General features: G+C 39.4%; 1 protein-coding gene across 8 annotated transcripts in view; it reads left to right on the forward strand.

The window, feature by feature from the left end:
- The window catches only part of LOC109418028 (kazrin), a 364,304-nt gene that overhangs the window by 224,528 nt on the left and 118,542 nt on the right, over positions 1-21,234 (forward strand). For 5 of the 8 annotated variants that reach the window (XM_029870756.2, XM_029870759.2, XM_062854088.1 and 2 more), the window contains exons 6-13: positions 3,581-3,799; positions 3,862-4,335; positions 4,408-4,548; positions 4,607-4,694; positions 4,753-5,337; positions 5,410-5,573; positions 5,643-5,804; positions 5,870-6,014. In XM_029870756.2, the coding sequence (XP_029726616.1) occupies positions 3,581-3,799; positions 3,862-4,335; positions 4,408-4,548; positions 4,607-4,694; positions 4,753-5,337; positions 5,410-5,573; positions 5,643-5,804; positions 5,870-6,014 (1,978 nt within the window). Of the gene's footprint in view, positions 1-3,580; positions 3,800-3,861; positions 4,336-4,407; positions 4,549-4,606; positions 4,695-4,752; positions 5,338-5,409; positions 5,574-5,642; positions 5,805-5,869; positions 6,015-6,305; positions 7,150-21,234 lie in introns of those variants that run through there. The other 3 variants (XM_029870761.2, XM_029870760.2, XM_029870758.2) reach the window with 3 other exon arrangements.

A 21,234-nucleotide genomic window follows, 5' to 3' on the forward strand; every position in this document is an offset into this window, starting at 1 on the left:
ATAAATATCGGAAAATTCTGGAAGAAATCTCTGGAAGAACTTCTGTAAAAATCCCGAGCGAAAGTTTTGAAAAGCTTTCCCAGAAAACCAGTTAGATAAAATCCGGAAGAAGCTTTGGAAAAGTTCTTGAAGGATATCCAGTAGGAATCCAGCATGAAGCTCTGAAAGTATATCGGGATAATCTCTGGAAGAAATCTCGAGAGGTACTACAACAGAGGCCCCTTGAAAAACTCCTACAGAACTCCTGAGAGGAACTTTGGTAAAAAAAAATCCAGGAACATCTATCAGAAATCCCAAAATAACACCAAAAAAAGCTCGAAAGGAACTATTTAGGAGCAAACACGTTAAGACCTTGGGACAACTGGAGAAAGTCAGTGTTGAGTTAGCTGCAAGTTGAAGTACACATAAAAAAACTAAAAAAGGGGACAGCCACGAAAACAACTATGGCAAGCCTTAAGAGGAAAAAAATAATTCACTAACAATTGCCGAAACGTAGAGACGAGTCCTAAACGGTCGTTCTAGAGAACTTTAGACTGCAAAGCCGAACTCCCACCAATCGGTATTCCCAAACAGTCGAACCCTCGAACATCCATAATTCACTAATTTAAAAGAAGAGCTAACTGAAATAGTTCGGTGAGAAACGACGAAAAAAGTTCAAGCAGACATTGCGGTAGAAGTCCCAGTAGAAATCCCGGAAGAAAATCAAGGAAGAATCATCGAAAGTTCTAAATCTTAACAATCTTGGAGTGAGTAGTGATTTTCGAGAGGTGGGCTGGGGATAGTGAATACTGAGAAGACAAGAGTGTGAAGCAGTGATAAGTGATTAGTGAGAATTGAGAGAAAAGTGGGCAGTACAAAATGAGGAGTGAGCAAAGATGAGCGAGAAGTGAACAGTGACGAATGAGCAGCAATGAGTAAGAAACGAGGAGTATGATGAGAGAACATAGAAGTGAAGAGTGAGAGGTGAACTGTAAGTAATTCGCAATGAAATAGTGAGAAGCGAAAAGTGAAGAATGAAGAATAAGTAATGAAGAGTGAGTAATAACGAGTGGAGAGTGATGAGGAAGTGGAGAGCAAGAAGTGTAGAGCAATCAAGAGGGTAGACAGAGACATAGAATCATAAATTAGAAGTGATTAGCGATGTACTGATCAAAGAGGAGTAAGCTGTGATTAACGAGCACTGAAGAGTTAGGAGCAGTTAGAAGTGAATAGTGAGGATTAAGCAGTGAAAAGTAATAAGCGAGGAGTGCGAAGAGATTAGTGAGGAGTCTACAAGATGTTCTGAGGAATGTGGAGCAGTAACAAATGGGTAGTAAGGAGTAAGCAGTGAAAAATTAAACGCGATAAATGAGAATATATTAGTGAAGAGACCTCACCTATTAACTGCTCCACACTCCTCAGTGATCGTTAATCGCTGCTTACTCCTAAATGCTCACTCCTCGCTACTAACTTCTTATTCCTCACTCTCCACTGTTTACTACTGACTTCTCACTCCTCACTCCTTGCACTTTAGAATTGTAAGTTAGCTGTAGAGAATGAGTAGTGAAAAGTGAGGAGTGAGGAGTGAGTGAAGAGTAAGTAAGAGTGTATGTTGGAAAAGGAAGAGTGATTGTTTTCAATCTGTGGGAAAATGGAATGAGGAATGAGAGATGAAAAAATAAAAGCTATATGTGTGGAGCATTTAGGAGTGAAAATGTAAGAAGTGAGCTACCAATTGAATTGGTTGGTTACAATTTCAAAAGTTCATGAGTTTTGAAAAAAAAATGAGTTCGTGTGTGTTCTTATTTTACATGGATTTGAAAATGGCGTTGACCATATAATATACCTAAAATGCGTGATTTTCCAAGGAATCTCGAAAACCAGATTCCAAAATGGTGCCGGATATCGATTTTCAACATGTACATATTTGTCACGCCCCTCCCGATGATATCAATATGTATTACGTGCGGTTTTATGAATGTTCAAAAACAGGAAGCATCCATCTTGGTTTTCAAAATTGTGTCGGACATTATATTTCAATATCTATTCGTCGAGACTATTCCAAACATTGCCATATGGATTTTCAAAAACATTTTAGCAAGCTTATGAAATGTCACGTTTCACTCTTATTTTAAAAATACTTTCAAGAAATCCCAACATCACTTTACGAAAATTGTCAGGGAATGCCGAGAAGCTCTGAGTGCATCCTGTGAATTACCTGGGAGTCCTAATAACATCCGTGAAATTCAATATGGGACAGCTTATGCCGGGAAAAGCCCGAAAACCGCTATTATATAACTAGCGCTATTGTAGGATTTATAGTTAGAGTAAATTGAATATTTATAAGATCTTTTTTTCATACTTCATACCATATTTATTTTTAAAGGCTTGCCCGTAAAGAAGGAAAAAAACGTTGCAACTTTAATTGCGTTTTTTTTTATTTTGCTGTTTTGGAACATAGGACAACTATGCAGCACACGGCAGGCAAAATACTTATTGAATACCCATATGCTTATCGTGTCGGCTATATGGTCCCTTAATTTTAAGAAATTCCAATATAATTGCCAAAAATGTTCCAATTATTACCGAAAAAAAATATCATAAGAAATGCCGATTCTTCTTCTTATTTGTGGCTCTACGTCCTCACTGGGACTTGACCTGCCTTGCTTCAACTAAGTGTTCTTTGAACGCTTCCACAGTTATTAATTGAAGGGGTTTTTTGCCTGCCATTGCATGAATTTGTATATTGTGAGGCAAGTACAATGATACACTATGTCCAGGGAGTCGAGAGAATTTTCCCGCCTTCTCCGGATTGGCGATCCATAGCCTTAACTACTAGGCTAACTGGAGACCCAATGCCGATATTATCAGCGAAAAAATCACAAAGAAAATGTTGAAATTCACAAAAAACAAATATCGGAGGAGTTTTCTTAGGAACTGCCATAAGATATGCAAATTTCTCGAAAAAAAATATTGAAATTTCAAAGGAACAGCCGAATTTCAAATGAATTACTGCAGGAGTTCCCAAAAGAATTGTCAGAGGAAACCATAAATGAAGTTGATGAATAAATTGCAAAGGAGTTACAAATGGAATGAACAAAGGAACTATCACTGTAGCAATTTCCCAATGAATCAAATGAATTTTCGAAGAAATTTCACAATTGAATCAAAATTTTGAAAATCAAAACAAACGATTTAAAGTTTTGAAAGTAAAAATGATACTGTTTGATCAAGCAGTGTACTTTACTATTAAAAAAGCTGAAGATAACTAATTCAATACACACGCTAAGCGTTTCAGTAGATTGATTGATTATACCACAAAATATTCCACAGAATTTGTTTCAAGGCATTAGCGTGAAATCTTGGCATTATTCTTTCAAAAAGTTTTCAAAGAATCTATCAAGCGTCAGAAGCTTCTCAAAGAATCAATCCAGACATTTGTCTTGAAAAATCTCAAACAAAGCACAAAAAGTGACATCTACATTTTAAAGCGTTTCTTGTCTTTGAATGTGAAAATTGCTCTCTTTCATTAATGGAGGTTTAGTGTACCGGTACTTTGGATTCAAAAATCACTTCAAATTCATCTTATCCATTCCCGCAGAATCTCCCCAAACAACCAAAATTCGAATGGAAAACGAACGCCTGACGGCGGAAATCACCCGGCTGAAAAAGCTCCTGGAAAACTCCCCGGATGGTGCCGTCGGTGGAATCGATCTGCTGTCCGACAACAACAGTTTCGACGCACAATCAACCGACGACAGCGGTGGGCGGGTCGAGAAGCTCGAAAACGAACTTCGGATATCGAAGGAGCTGATTCAGAGTATGTATTGGATTTGGGTTAAGATTGCACTTTGGGTTAACGTGTCGATGTTGTTTCGATAGGTCTCAAATTGGAACGCAAGAAGCTCCGATCGGACAAGAGTGATCTGCTGATTCAGGTGAAGCAATTGTGCGCCTCACTGCAAGACAAGGAACAAGAACTGAGAAATTTTATCCGTAACTTTGAACAACGAATACGGGAAACGGAGAATAACAGCGCCAAGCAGAATACAGAGCGGGAACGTGAGCGGTGGTCCCTGTTGAAGCACGCTCGAGACGAGGCCGAGCGATCCATTGCGCTAGCTGCGCAGCTGAATGCCAGGGATATCCAGCTGCAGCGAACCCAGGAACAGTTACAGGAAGCTAGACGACAACTATCCGGTTGTATGTCGGACCAGGAGAGCCTGGTTTCGGCAGCTCCCTTGACTCCTCCCTCCGGGTTGATGACCCACACTCAGACGACAACCGGAGGGTACTCCAATATTAGCGGTACTCCCGGTGATCGAGGTTCGTGTAGTGCTGATTCCGGGGTTAGAGGTAAGTTGCTGTATTCGTAGATCTGTTGTAGTGAAAACAGTAGTTAACGAACCGTTTGTGTTCACTCACCAGAGCTCATTGCAGGTAGTAGCGATCGGGAAAGCGCAGCTGGTGATCTCAATCTCAGCGATGGGCCCTGTGAAAACGGTCCTTGTATACAGGTGGACTCGGATAGCGTATCGTTAGTGTCTAGTCATCATAATATGTATCAATGTGAGTTGAAGGTTAGAATGAATTGAGGTCAGTACTATAGTAATTGTTTTGTTCACAGATGGAACCCCTAAGGAACGGAGTCCAACACTATCTCCGCTGAACGCCGGAGCCTACTCAAGATCTGTCGATAATACTGCACTCTCAAAGTAAGTCTACCCCTCACGCATTGGACATCCAGATCTTCACCAAATATCTCTTTCGCAGCTCATTCCGTTCCGTGGAACAGCTGGGTTCCCCGGTGGAGAACGAGAACCAAACCTTTTCCAGAAGACTGCAACAACAGCAACAGCAAGCGCAATCTCAATCAAGCAAGACTGGTGGTGGTGCTTCCTCATCATCCGGCGGCGGGATGGGCCTAACGGGTCGAAGTGGTCGCGGTGGCACCTGGGGTAGTATATCGAGGGTGTTTGCCCGTAATCGGAATCGCAACAAGAGCAACCCGGTGGTCGAAGCGGAAGCCACCGACTTCCAGTGGAGTCCGTTGACCGAGGAAGGGTACGCGGAGAAGTTGCGGCTGCTGCGGGAGGCTTCGTCGATGCCCATGGAACGCTGGAGGGCGTCGCAAGTGCTGGCCTGGTTGGAGGTAGCGCTGGGGATGCCTCAGTACAGTGCACGATGCGCGGAGAACGTTAAAAGCGGTAAGGTTTTGCTAGAGCTGAGTGACGCCGAATTGGAAAGTGGGCTGGGTACAAGTCATCCGATGCACCGGAAGAAACTGCGGCTGGCGATTGAGGAGCAGCGTAGACCGGAACTTGTACGATATCCGACAATCGGGCAGTTGGGACACACGTGAGTATTGCGTTTGACGGAAGAAGTGGTTTGTGGAGATTGACGTCTGCGTTCTTAATTTTTCTGTTTAAGGTGGGTGGCTTCTGAGTGGCTTCCAGATATCGGTCTTCCGCAGTATGGTGAATCGTTCATGCACTCTCTTGTGGACGCTCGCATGTTAGATACACTGTCCAAGAAAGAGCTGGAAAAGTATCTAGGGGTTACCAGGAAATTTCATCAGGCCAGCATAGTTCATGGTATGTTCATTGAAGATCACTGTAGTCTTGGTCGTAGTCCTACATCCTGTCGATGACTCTTTGTTATAGGTATTCATGTTCTTCGGATCATGAAGTACGATCGGCAAGCCTTGGCCATGAGACGGTTACAGTCCGAAAACGTAGACACCGATCCGATTGTGTGGACCAATCAGCGATTCATTCGCTGGGCTCGTTCGATAGATCTCGGAGAATATGCTGACAACTTGAAAGGTTTGTAGTTTACTTGATGCCATATAAAAGATACTAACAAACTTTCAATATTCTTCAACATCCAGACAGCGGAGTTCACGGCGGATTGGTCGTACTGGAACCTTCCTTCTCCGGTGACACCATGGCAACTGCACTCGGAATTCCACCATCGAAGAACATCATCCGGCGTCATCTGGCTACCGAGTTTGAAACCCTCATCCTCCCAGCAAGGTAAGTGTCCAGAACATGACCCAACGTAGAACGTTGCCAATCACATACCCACATAAGTTCACGACAGACACCTAGTCGCGTGCCCCCTTTCTAATTCACTTTCGTGTTCGATAATCTTTTTTATTCTATTTCCGCGTTTTACACCACCCAACAACCCCACATTGTCTGTCGTGTCGTCGTCCAATCCGAAAATTCGACATCTTCGACATTTCGCAAACCAATCGCAATCACGCCCCCAATCCTCTGAAAATCCGAATCTCGTTTTGCCCCCGATCCGACCCCCGGGCACAGGTACGTGATATTCTGCCAGATGGAGGAATATCAAATGGACAGCAGCTCCCGAGCATCTTCCACCATGCACAAAAGTTCGATTAGATAAGCTATCAATTGAGACAGTGGAGAAAAGTAGCAAAGTTTTTTTTAAGAATTAGGAAATGAATTAGTCCTCATCATTAATATTCGCAAAACGAAAAGGAAAAGCCAATCGAAGCGCCAAAAAGAGTCCAAAAACAATGCTAGCTTTAAGCTCAGAATCACACACAAACACATTACCGAAGCAGTAAAGCGTTCACGATATTTGGTCCTCACAGTCGCCATATTTATTCCAATTCCGATATTTTTCCCGCTTAAAAGAAGCTGTGCAACCATAACCAACAAAAAGCTTTCGCTTGTCATATTGTGTTTTTCCCGTTATTCCTGCAGCCCCATAATAATTGCTCATATTTCAGCAGCTCAGCAGAAAAAAAAACGACTTTAATATCCTGATTCTCACGCCCGCCCCCTTAGGATATAATTGAAATAATTAAAGAGCGAAACCGATGAACCGTTAAACGAGGGTCTCTAATGGATCGGTTTCGCTTGTTTCTCTTTTTTTGTAGTGGCTATAAAATTACGGGATCAATACAAATCAAGCGCTGTGGAATGCAAAATAAACATTTATCTGTTTACCGTTCCTCTGTATTTGAACTGATAGCCTCGACGTGATGGATTTTTAAACGTAATCTAGTTTTTTTCTTGAATAGTATTTACTTCATGGGAAAAATGTTTTGTTTTTTACGAATGCAATGTTCTCAAATCAAAGTTTTGATCAACATGCTTCGACCAAGATTCGATCTTATGTCTTCTACGGACAACGAGCACACTTACAAACTACATCATAAATGTATTCCGGTTGGGTAAAGTGCATAGAACATTTTTGATGAGTAAAGACTATAGTGCTTGCGCCTTATGAGATATACATTTTGAAGATCTATTTCAAAATCGTAAATGGTCTTACTATTGATAGACACATCATAACACTAGTTTACAGCATTTTTGAACTCGGTAAGCTGATGATCATTTGTAGTGTAGAGTGTAGAGACATACCCTGAGTTCGAAAACGTGAAAAAATAGTTATAGTACAGCGGCATTTTTTTTTATTTCCCATACAAAGCTGACATGCATCTCATTTTCAGCAATCAATGCTCCGATTGAGGTGAAATGTTTTATAACTCGTTAACATCTCATATTTAAAATGTACGTGGAGAAAGAATTTTATCACGAATGTTGTTGTTTTTCGGATAGCCAACCGAAATGGTATGTTAGACATACGTAATGCCTGATGTTCCATAGGCACAATAAGTGTTGAAAAATGGACAAATTGAGTGGAAAAAATGCGAAAAAAAATCCACGTAATTCTGATGAAGTTTGAAGAATTTTATCATTTTCTTTTTTTTTTTGTATTTGAAAAATAAAAAAAAAATCTAGAAAATTGATGATGTTGATGATGACTGAATACCCACCATCAGCGCAAAGATTACCTATGGCTGCAAAGTCATACTTTGCTAAAATTAAGGAGATTGTATATTCCCCAATAGCTTGACATCGATTGATCGAAAACGCACTTGGTTGACCACAACCCAAGATATTTTTTTTTTAAATCCAAATTTTTAAATATTCGTGGAACTTGATTTTCAGATAAAGCTTAAAACTGGTTTACTTAATGTGCTTCAAGGTCTCGAAATCAGCGCATAAATATGCATAAGACTGCGGCATTGTGTCGTTGACAGAAGTTCACAACTTTCGTTTTTGTAAACCAGTGTTATTTATGTGATCAAAAGTTTTGTTTTATTTTAATCAAGAAAAACATCGAAACTTGAAATTTGTTAACCAAATGAAATTAGAGAAACACAAAAAAGCTAAGAACTTCAGATAGGCTTGATAATATTGATGTGGGTTTGAGCCGTATGAAAACATATCAGCCCTTTTATCAATTCAATCCTCTAGTGGTTTCCGCTTTTCAATACTACATTGATTATTCCACCCAAAATAATATCAAACCCTTAAAAAACTTACCAAAAAGAACTAGCTGAGAAGAATATTTCGAGATAAAAGGAAATTGAGCTACCCATGATTTTAGAGGAAAAAGTTTTTAAACCATCTACAAAAAAAACTTGTTTCTATGCCTTCATAACTGCGATATTTTTCATTTTGGCAGTGCTTGAATTTTGGTGAATATGAAAAATACGATCAGTTACCAACGCCAACCACCACTACAAACAAACACGCACAGAGAGCAAAGAGAAATGAACTGCGACCGTTGTCCCTCATTGGTCGGTTGGCTCGTGAAGCAAACTGACTGTAGACCAGTCATTCTCACTTGCTGCGGCGAGGGAGAAGATGCGGAAATAATTCAGTGGATTTATGTGTTGCTCAAACTAAAATAAAATAAAATAATCTCTTTATCGGTAAGGGAATGCTGAACGTGACTTTTAAATGTAGTTGGTTTGAATGAGTTTATGTCATTTGCACTGTAATATGTATCGGGATGGAAAACTAGTATATTCATTGCCGTATACACCGGCGAAGAGAGAGATTCAGAAAGCCACACAGAGTTAAATCATCGTTGCTCACTGTCAGTAATAATTTTTATTTCTTCTGCTCCTACTTGCTTCAGGAGCATGTCAATAAAGACATATAACTACCGCCTTGGATTGAAAAACACAGGTAAAAGGAGGGCAAATTTTTCTTCATTAGGGAAAATGTTGTACTTTTCAAGCACTAACCATTAAACTTCTATTATATTGGTTTTCTTCCAGGTTCCTAGTACCTAGTTCCTAGTATCCTGCAAATGAAACAAAAAAAATACTAACATCGATTCCCAATAGAATTTGATTGTCGATTCTACAAGAAAGACATTCAGTTTCACAGAAAATTCTCAAGAAATTAATTTGCTTACATAGGGCCTTGTACCATTTGGGCAGGATGAAAACCAGAAGTGTCCCCGATGAGGCCCCCGGTTATCGAAATTGTGTTTTATTGTTCGCAATAAAAAATCCGCTGAAAATCGATGATTCAAACACAATACAGTAATGTTCCGATTTTATCACGCCCTCCGCGCGTAAGTCCTTTATTTCTCATTCATTTGCTGTTACATTTGAGAGCAAGTGGCTCCCCTTTTCTTTACGACAAATGTTGAAGGCGCATTTTGCAACGTTAAAAATATTGAAAATGCGTATAGATTTTGTAGAATATTTAATAGCATTTTTGAAAATGGGCGTGATAAAATCGGAACAATACTGTAATACACTAAATAATCAGTTTTAGCAATTTCGGCACCCCCCGTGACCCCAGTACATTCCGGAATATCTCCGGAATGGTTCTGAATATTGCATGGCCACCTGGGTGTAATTAACTTGCACCAATTTATGATCGATTGAGGGCGACCTCAAAAAAATTGGATGAAAATTGACGAAATGCCAGTATTTGAAGAATGAGATGTTGGGGGTCGGGTACGTGAAGGTTAAAGGGATTTGGAAGGCACTTCAGGAAGTTTATGGAGGCGTTTTTGGGGGGCTCAGGTACATTACATAGGGCCCGAAAGGGGTTTTAGCGGGATTTACAGATATTTCAGGAAGTTTCAAAGCACTTTCGGCGGGATTCATAGGCGTTATGTAGACATTTTTGGGGGTTTTGGAGAGTCTCAGGTGCATTAGAAGCGGGCCCGAGGGGGATTTGCGGGGATTTCGGAAGCATTTCAGGAAGTTTCAAGGATTTGCAGAGACCTCATCTCAAAAGATACGCCACTTAAATGCCCTTTGATTTAAAAGTGTTCTTGAAACCCCCTGATACGACCCTGACCTAAAATGCCTCGAAACACTCCGGAAACATCCGTATTCCCACTGAAACACACCTGAAAACCCCTTGAAACGCCCCTGAAATGCTATCAAAAGCTTCTAAAATCTCTAGAAATCCATTAAAATGTTCCTGAAACACCCTGAAGCACTCTGAAGTGACTCTAAAATGCCACGAAATGCTTGAAACGTCCTTTGAAGGCTCATGAGATCCCCTAAATTACCGTTAAAGTCCCTAGAATCGTCCCTGAAACCCCCTTAATACTATTGAAATGCCCCTGAAATCCCCTTAATCCCAATAAAACGCCCTTAACCTTCCAGCACTCACGAGGTTGGCTTCCCTCACCAGCCCCACGCTAATGTTGAGTACAAAATAATGGCGAGATTTTTTCAACGTGTTGTACAAAATATAACAGCGCGATCAATCAAGGGTTAAAAAGCTCTTCAAATCCCCTGAAATGCCTTCCAAGCCTTTTGGAACCCCCTTATGGGCTCATTGGGAATTTTCTGGAAACCTCCTTACCCCCACCTCAAATGTACAGGAGCAAGACCTGTTCTCGCGAACTGGATTCCCTCATTAACGCTCAAACTTAATTTATGCAAAATTTTCCCTTTTTTATGCCTATTTTAATTTATGCACATTTTTAATTTGTGCACCCTTTGTCCAGTGCGCTGGTACAAAGGGTCTGGGACCATTTGGGCAGGGGGATCTATTTTGGGCACTTACTGCTTCAACTCAGTAAATTTTGAACTAATTGACTAGATTTTTGGGACACGATGAAAACACGTACAGTATCTAGTCATACACAAAAATTCAAGTCAATTGGTTAGAAATTGGCTGAGTTATAGCAGCAAGTGTCCAAGCTTGGCTCCCCTGCCCAAATGATCCCAGACTCTAAAAATCGCAATGAATTCTTTAATATAAAACGCAATCCCATTGACCGTGGGCGGTTATTTGAACAGTCGGCTAAATTCTTCGCAATCCAAACCAAACCATGTGTTCAAAGTACTTTTGAGTAAAAATATTTTAAATTGAGATGACTGTAGCTTTGGAATTACGACAAACATATTACAAATCATATTTTTGCCCACCAGAGCATAATACGCCAACACAGTGCAACGAGGAAATTTTTCTCTGTGGTTGTGGAATACGATTATTCGCATGCAGAAAATCCACGCACACATTTGCTAGTATCCTCCCTAGACAAAGACAACTTGTTGTTGGCTTAGTGTACATCTCTCTCTCTTCTTGGCGTAACGTCCTCATTGAGACAAAGCCTGCTTCTCAGCTTAGTGTTCTATGAGCACTTCCACAGTTATTAACTGAGAGCTTCCTCTGCCAATGACCATTTTGCATGCGTATATCGTGTGGCAGGCACGAAGATACTCTATGCCCAAGGAAATTTCCTTTACGAAAAGATCCTGGACCGACCGGGAATCGAACCCGTCACCCTCAGCATGGTCATGCTGAATACCCGTGCGATTACCGCCTCCGCTATATGGGCCCCAGTGTACCAGTTATGGCTATAGTACCTCAAATTCGCCATAGTTGATTTTCAACCTTTAAAGATACAAATCTACAAGAAAAATTCCGTGAACAACAGATCGCGATCACAAAAGATGATTGCAATCATTCAAACTTCACAATTTGCTCAAATTATGGTAGAAATAAATCATTTTCCTTAATTTTTCGGCCTCCTTGCACCCTATTTCGCCATAGTGTACCAGTTATGGCAAATCCCATAAGGAATGCATGTAAATAGTGCGAAGTGGAACCCAAATTAACAAATGTGTCCATAACTGGTACAGGGTTCCTATCATTGGCACACGCCGTAATCAATACTAAAAGTAGATTTGACTCCAGTTTTATATTTTTCCTGTAAAGTATGTAAACTAATCAATCATCTGACTTATTGTTTACATTCGTCGGTCTTCTTCTTATTTTTGTAGAAATAGTTTTTCTTAGGTGGTGCGATAACTGGTACAGGCACCCTATACATTTTGCAGACGGGAAAAAGTGATTTATTTCACTAATCTAACAGCTTTAGTGAAATGCAGTGAAATCCAACTTTGAAGAGCCACAGAGCTTTTGGGGGTGTGAATTGAGGGTTGGTTCAACCAGTGAATTCGGCTAGCTGCTGCTTTGGTGCGGTTGCCTTCGTCTTACGCAAAACAAGAACAATTTTCAGCTCGTAAGTAGAGTGAAATTGAAACGTGAAGTTTGCGTGTACACGCCAAGACCGCTCAGCACCTAGAATGTGTCAGACCTACTCATAGGTGCATAATTTCCAGACTACACCAAAAATGTGTAACAGTAACACATTCACAAAAGCAGCTCGTACATTCTTCTAGATGCGAAATGTCGATATTTTTTGTTTACTAAGGTCACTAGTAAACCTAGCTAGATTGCCGTACAATTTTTTTTTTTTTGCGAATTTCACGATTTTGTGGATGCAGGAGCTGATTTTGTAAATGTGCAAGGGTTACACATTTTTGGTGTAGTCTGGAAATTATGCACTTTAGTGCGGTTCGGTTTTAGGGTGAAGATCACCTGGATTTAAACATATAAACCAGAATATTTTTGAAAGTATTAACGGGTAATTCACAATGGATACTTCAAAGAGTTTTGTAACAAAATCCTTAGCAAAAAAATCTAATCGCTACTTATTGCCAGACATAATAATGTTAGAAAAAATAACAAGAGCTTCCCCTGATTGTTAAAGCCTGAATTTATACTGCGAAAAACAAACAGTAAATGCAGCAACTATTATGAAATTGTTCTCCCAAACTTTCTTTTTCACAAGTTCAGCTTCTCATTCAACCAAAGTTGCCTATTACCCTTAACTCCTATATAAACTCTATTCAACAACCGCGCAATACCACTCTGGCACATTATCCCAATTTTGCAATCGCCGTAAATTCTAATTTTAATTTAAATCGCCCGAGGCGCCTGGCGAGTTTTCCCGCCTTCTTTTTAGCAAACAGCCAGCCAGCCGCCGCGCCACCAGAAGGCGATTTATCAAGTTTTCTTTCAATTAATTTCGCTTCCGTGCCACATTCTCGTTCCTCCCGGGTGCGGTGGTAAAACATTTGTTTTCTCGAGTCCAAGTCCAACGGAAACTGGCCCGACTGCAAAGTGAAATTCTCCCATTAAAGCGCGCTTTCGATTTTAATGAGATCGATTGAAGCTTTAGCGCTACGGTTATCGTACGACCACTTTGTTTGGATGCATTTTTTCGATCGTTAACTACCAGCAATGAATCGCCAAGCTGATGCTATTCCATCCACCCACCAGCGGATTTCACCGATTGCAATCCTCATCGATTTAAATGTTTAAATATTTAATGACGATTTTTTATCCTCCGTCCGACATTGTAGTAGATTTTATCGTTCGGATGCTACGGAATCGACCTTCATTCAGGTCGGTTGACGGTTGCTTCTGCCGGGATTCGTATCTACACATCTCTGTACATATGGACCCTATACTCCCGTTTCAAACTAAATTAATTAATTACGTTTGTCCGATTGGCTTTTAATTGAGCTTATTCAAAGTGTGTTTCTGTCATGATGCGGGCACAAGGGGATTTCCCGCTCGCTTTGTGCGGAATTGAGGCGTTTCGACCTACATATTGTAGCATATCAGACAGATCACAGAAGCGGCACATACGGTTGCCTTCACGGGATTAACGGACATCAGTAGTAAGGGGAATTAACTGAGATAAGCTTCCTAGATTTGAATTCTTTGATCTGGTTTGGACAGGGTTTATTATCAAAGGATGTACTGCCTAGGTGGAGTATTGGTAGAAATTTGGAGCTTACGCCGCTTAATTTACTATTTAACGGCTCATCGATCAATCGTGATGATTTATGTGAAGTAAGTGAACGGATGATATTATTCATCTACTCAAGTAACATTTTTTAACCAAATAAATTAGAAGATGTTCTTAGAACCATCATAAAACTAAAACAAAAAGTATTAGGTTTTAAGACGGTTTTCATGTCTTCTACAAGGCTAATTGCTCATCAATATGTATCTGCACCGAAAGATTTCAAAATATACAGCAGCCTCCATAAATAGTTCAAACCGAGAAAAAAATATATTTCACCATTCGTGGGTGCGATGTTTTACATTGTAAGGTACGTCACCTGGCCAAAAGTAACGACCTTTAGCATCGTGTAGCCAGAGCTATCCCACCACATTCCATCGTCGTTCAACGACGTCGTCGTATTCGTCAACGAGTGCAGCTCAACCTTCCAACCTCAAAGATCCAGCCATTTTACTCAAACTGGAAAATGAAATTACATGTACCTACAGCCAGCCAGCGACCGGTTTTTTTTTTTCTATGCTTAGCTACATGTAAGCTAAACCTACAGTTTTGCCTGGAGGACCTGTCCTCCCTTACTGCTGCTGCTGAAGGCCCGGGCGGAGAACTCCATCTGTTTTCGTCTGTCTGGAGCAGATAAATCTGCATTCATGGGAGGACGATGACGACGACGGATAGATGGTAACAACGCGGGAGAAATCGCTGTTCCTGGGTGTGGTACCCGGTCGTCAGTGAGACAGGTGGGCGGCGCGCGGCTGCCGAGGCCATCTGCCTCGTTGGAACTTTACCGGAGCGAGCCAAGAGCGCACTGAATTTGATGAAAACCTGTCCCGTTCTATTAAATTATTCACCGGATACTGGCGGAAAGTTGGGTTCAGCGTAGCGCCCCGTGCCTTCCGAGTCGAGGGTCGTACACCCGAACAAAAGGTCGGAATTGAAATTTTTCGAAAGCGTGCGAAAATCTGGAAGGAAAGCGTTCCAACGAAGTTCTGACAGAGTTCCACACTAAGCCTTCAGGCTGCTGGTAACAACAAACCGAACATTCAAAGAAAAGAAGCTCTAGGAACTTGAAAGTTCCGACCAAGCTCCGATGACCATCTTGGGTAGCTTTCAGGCTGCTTAACGCTTTGAAGCCGGAGTTTTTCCAAGCGTTATTATAGAGTTCTTTCTACGTATTCCTGTGGTTTTGGTGCTCAACAGCAAAGAGAGGGTGAATGTTATGCAGTATATTTTGTCTAGATATCCTAGGTTATCCAAACTGTTCTTGAGTTTAGATCCTAACGTCTACGGGTATAACAGTAACTTCTTTCATTATACAAAACTACGATTCGTATTCTATCATGTCCAGAAGCTAGTATCCGGTCAGTCGGGATTTCCTAGGTCATCCAAACTGTTCTTGAAGTCTACGGGTATAATGGTAACTTCTTTCATTATTCAGAGTTACGATATGTATTCTATTATGTTCAATAAGTCTTCTGAAAAACCCGAAGACAGTATCAGATCAGTCGGGATATCTTGGGTCATCCAAACTGTTCCTGGGGTTAGACCCTAAGTAAACGGGTGTCACAGTCACTTTTTTCATTATACAATGGTACGATTTGTAATCTATCATGTCCAGTAAGTCTTCTGAAAGTACAAGAGACAGTATCAGAACAGTCGGGATACCCCAGGTCATCGAAACTGTTTTTGAGTACAGATCCTGAAGTCTACGGGTGCAAAGATAACTTCTTTCATTATACAAAGCTACGATTTGTATTCAGTCATACCAAATAAGTCTTTTGAAAGTTCAGAATACAGTATCAGATCAGTCGGGATATCCTAGGTCATCCAAACTGTTCCTGGGGATAGATCCTGAAGTCTACGGGTGTCACAGTCACTGTTTTCGTTATACAAAGCTACGATTTGTAATCTATCAAGTCCAGTAAGTCTTCTAAAAATTCAATAAACTGTATCAGAACAGTCGGGATATCCTTGGTCATCCAAACTGTTCTTGAGTTCAGATCCTAAAGTCTACGGCTGTACCCAAGCAACACACATGGTTGCAAAACAGTTACGGCAGCGTATGTAAGGGTTGCGCAGTGAGTCACAGTGACTTCTGTGCAACTCTTACATACGCTGCCCTGACTGTTTTGTAACTATGTGTGTTGCATCAGTAACAGTAACTCGGATTTGTGTTCTATTATATCCAGTAAGTCTTCTGAAAGTTATAGTAGTCGGGATATCCTAGGTCATCCAAACTATTCTTGAGTTCAAATCCGAAAGCCTACGGCTATAACGGTAACTTCTTTCACTATGCAAAGCTTGGATTTGTATTCTATCATATTCAGGAAGTCTTATGAATGTTCAGAAAATAATATCCGATCATTTGGGGTAGCCTAGGACATCCAAACTGTTTTTGAGTTCAGACTCTGAAGCCTACGGGTGTAACGGTAACTTCTTTCATTATTCAGAGCTACGATTTGTATTCTATCACGCCCAGTAAGTCTTCTGAAAGTTTCGAAGACAGTATCAGATCAGTCGGGATACCTAGGCCATCCAAAAAGTTCCTGGGGTTAGATCCTAAAATCTACGGGAGTCACAATAACTTTTTACATTATATAAAGCTACGATTTGTAATCTATCAAATCCAGTAAGTTTTCTGAAAGATCAATAGACAGTATCAAAACAGTCGGGATACCCTAGGCCATCCAAACTGTTCTTGAGTTCAAATCCTGAAGTCTAGGGATGCAACGGTGAATTCTTTCATTATACAAAGCTGCGATCTGTATTGTATCAAGTCTAGTAAATCTTCTAAGTAACATTGAAGGCTGAACAGTGACAGTATTAGCTGAACAGTGGCTGGTCAATAATGTCAGTGGCTGAACACAATGACTGCTGCACATTGGTCCGAAGTATGTTCAGTAGTTCAACCTCTTCAATCAGCAGTACATAGATGGCTGAATATCAAGTTGAATAAAATATTGTTCATCTGTGTAACCAGCTTTAAAGCATACACCAACATGCAGGATTAATCATCTGTTGTTCAGCCTTTAATCAAATAATTTTTGATTACCCTAGCATGTTTTCTTGAAGTCCATATCGCTTGTTCAGCCTTAATAAGGCTTAGTTCAACTTATGTGCTTGACTATTCAGATACATAAATTAATGCTCTTGCTTTCGAAGATACGTATACAATTGTGTGTGGTGTAGGTGCTAAGGTGAAAGACTAAATCAGGAGGTCCGAGTTCAAGTCCCAGGTTTCCCACAGATTAATTTAAATATTCCAAAACATCTCTTCTGGAAATATAAGCAGCTAATGGTAAAAATAGGCTCGCGAAATTGTTTTTACTTTTATTTTTACATAATTGATAAATTTAATTGATAAGTGATTAAGCGCATTTTAAGCCCTTAAACAGCCTTTCAAAGAGCCTCAAAGCAGCTAAAGGTTTAATAAAATTATCAAAATTAGATGTTTGGGAGCTGAATAAAGGATTGTACCTCTTGTGCTTAGCTTTTGTTCCAATGAAGGCTGATTTAAAATAGTTGCAGAAACGTAGAATCATACACACTGTCCTGCAATATGGACGACAACATGCAACATGGAGTCTACAGTCGTAACGACATTTTTGTTTGCTGTTTTGAGTTACACAACATTACCAACCATAATGGATGTATCTGTTCCATTAATATAGCGTTTATAACAGTTATAATAAAACTGAATCAAATCACTTGATTCGTAGCTGCAGTCCTTATCCTCGGTCGCGTTCCCCATTCACCTTCAGATTTGTGCTCGATATGTGGCTTCGTCATATCTTCACCTTAGCAGGAAGTTCTTAGTTGTAGGGGAGTTTAGTAATTCTGAAATATCTCAAAGGTGTTTTGGAATGGCTCTGAGTTTCACAGTAGTTCACGGATCTGGGTGGGTTTGAGATTTTAAGAGCTTCACGAACCCTGCAGATTATGTAATGCTATTATTTATGACGAAAACACATAAAGTTATTCTTATAGATTCGAAGCACTTCATTATAGGACAGTTTGGACAACCCTGAATAACCCAAAGAGGTTCATAATAACATCAAGTAGACGTCAGATTAGTCCAGTAACTGCGATTAATTATGCAACGTTACTCAGTACATCATATATGGCTGCTGTTACGAGTGTAGACCTGTAGTTCTGAACTCCAAGATAGTTTGGCTGACCTGGAATATCCCTACAGTGTCTTTAAATGACATTTGAGATTTCAAGAGCCTCAGAGATCTCTACAGATTGCAATGCTATTATTTATGGCGAAAACACATAACGCTTGTAGATTTGTAGGTCTTCGTCATAGGACAGCTTGGACAACCCTGAATGTGTCAAAGGTACATAATACAGGTCGGACTCGATTATCCGGGTGACTCCGAAAAAAAATCACTGCGGATAATCGAGCCATATTTTTTTTTATTTTATTTTTAAGATTTATCAATCAAAAACAATTCGATAAACATAAAAGCATGTTTGTATGATGTTATAGTCCTTAAACTCAACAGCTGGCATGATGATAACCATATTTGTTGGGAATGGTATTTTAGCCGAAAAATCTCCATAATAAAAATAATTCTTAATAGGCTCAATCTGATTTATGCGTGTTGCATTTGACATTTACTACACCTTTTGACATATTACCATCTAAAATTGTGCAAACAAAACGAAAAATTATTTGATCCCCGGATAATCGGGCCATTTTTTCCGGATAATCGAGCCCCGGATAATCGGGCCCCCGGATAATTGAACCCCCGGATAATCGAGTCCGACCTGTAATATCAAGTAGACTTCAGATTGGTCCAGTAACCGCAGTGGATTATGCAACGTTACTCAGTATAACAGATATGGCTACTGCTACGAATGTAGACCTGAAGTTCTGAGCTCTAAGGTAGTTTCCCAAGTAACACAACCTGTTATACTAGTGTTCAATATACAAGCTTCATACAAACGCCTTTATTTTGTTGCATATACGCAAAAACTTAAAATCGTACACTTATATTACCGAAAAAGCGCAAAAAATGGCGGCTTATAAAACATCATTGATGTTATAAAAGATGTTTTTCAGTACACCAATAAAACAACTATTTATGTATTCAAGATGTTTTTTTCTAACATTGCAAATACCAACTTGTTTTAGCCTAACTAACAGAAAACTTATAATTTTGTCAGCTGGTCCTCAGAAAAATGAAATACTTTTCTACAAGTATCGGATGACTTAAAACAATTTTCAACCATATTGCTCATATTGTGAATAATTATGTCCTTGTGCATTGATGCCGTGTAGTATGAATAAAATTCATGTGCCATTCAAAATTTATCGTGGAATCAGCATAAATACGCGTCACAAATACATTCGCTTGATATCCGATTTAATATAAGATAACAAGCTTTCTCATTTTGAGATGGTTTGTTAAATTTCGTATTATGTTTGCCAGCATACAATATGGAGGCTTCCTAATACAGTGCCGGTAAAAACTTCAAACCATTTTTTTTTTCAAAATTATTTAATTTTCTGATCATGATGTTACTAAAAAGAAGAAGAGTACACAGAAATTAAAGCTTTAATTAAAGAAACATTGATTCTTAGACTTCTTTATTTCCATACATGATAATTCTCGCATTTTGGATACAACTATCAACAAACGTTGGAGAAATTTTTTAAATGTATCTTTATTAAATAAAAGTATACAATTTGTATACGGGTAATGTAATGTCCAATTTTAACTAATAACTCTTCAAATGATTAAACCGATTTTATGTTTAAGCATTCAGAAAATAATATGACGTGTGCATATTTTTAACAAGCACTGTTATTTATCGGACCTGTTCAAGATTGATCCAACATTAAGATAAAACGTTTAAAATACATTTCCTGTACTTCTATATAACAAGTTTGTAGAACATGATTTCAATTGGTTTTATTACTTTGAGAATACGTCATACTAACAGGTTTCAAACAACTAGCTGCAGAACCTTAAGCACGAAATACATATTTGTAATTTGTTTTGGTTTGGAATACCTATTTTCAACATCATAACAACAATAACAAATCTGAGGTGAAGTGGCAAAATCCAAATGAACAAATTAATTTATTCACGATTATCTGCGAGGTATTTAGTTCAAAGCATGTATTCAATCATGTTTTTGCGTTATAAAGTAAATAGTGAAGTCTACTGCTAGTAATTGCACGAATTGGAGTGAGACTAAGATGATTTTTCACTAATATTTCGAGGTGAGTACTACATCCGAGTTATCAAATTAACATTGAATCTTCGGATCCATAAAACTCGTTTGGCAGACGAATATGCGTGCTTTCCAAAAATAAAAGCTGTTTTATAATGAATAGAATAATAAGTGTAAAGTGACAATATTTGTTTAATGTTCAATTAAAGTGGAAGAATGTGACACAGAATAATGTAATGTGGAAGCACGCTGTCAGCTGAAATGGTTTGGTTTTAACGTAATTTCAACATAAAAGCAACATGTGTTAACAAGTTTTTACTCAGTGGTGTCTAATATGTGCCGCTCGTTGACTTCGTATAATCTGTAGTTGGAGGAACAAGACGATATAAATATCTTATCTTGTCAACGTAGAAAATACATAAATATAACTTAAGACACTGCTTATGAGGTTATTGGCAATTTGTTATCGAAAAACACCACTAGAACATAATTACAACTAAACATGTTTACAGTTTCGTTAATAATACAATATTATAACGTCTTTTTGAATTTTAATTTGCGAAGATGTTTTCTGTGTTACTTGGGTTGGCTGACCTGGAGTATCCCTATAGTGTCTATACACTTGAACCTCCATTTGTGTAAAAATTCGGGACTGCCTAAATAGAGTTTTTACCTAAATGGATTCATTACCTCAATGTATCAATTTCATTACCTATATGGATTTCAAGGTTGCAAAGAAGTTCGAGAAGGGCAAGTGGCCTGACGATGCAAAGGGGAGGGGGTCAAGGCATTCAAATGTAAAGGGGGAGGGTCAGAGAGATTTCAAGGGAGTTTTTAGGGAGGAGGGGGGGGTGAGAGGCGTTTTCAGGCGTTTTAGAGCGTTTCAGGAGGTTTCAAAGGGCTTTTAGTGGACTTCATTTGCTCTCAGGTAAACTTCACTAAAATTTCAGAGGCGTTCCAAAGCATTTCAAGGCATTTCAGGGCATTTCAGGAGGTTTCATAGTGCTTTTAAAGGCGTTTCAAAGCGTTTCAAAGCGTTTCAAAGCGTTTCAAAGCGCTTCAAAGCATTTCAAAACATTTCAGAAAGTTTCCAAGAAA

This window comes from Aedes albopictus, chromosome 2 (genome assembly GCF_035046485.1).
Source record: "Aedes albopictus strain Foshan chromosome 2, AalbF5, whole genome shotgun sequence".
Classification (NCBI taxonomy): domain Eukaryota; kingdom Metazoa; phylum Arthropoda; class Insecta; order Diptera; family Culicidae; genus Aedes; species Aedes albopictus.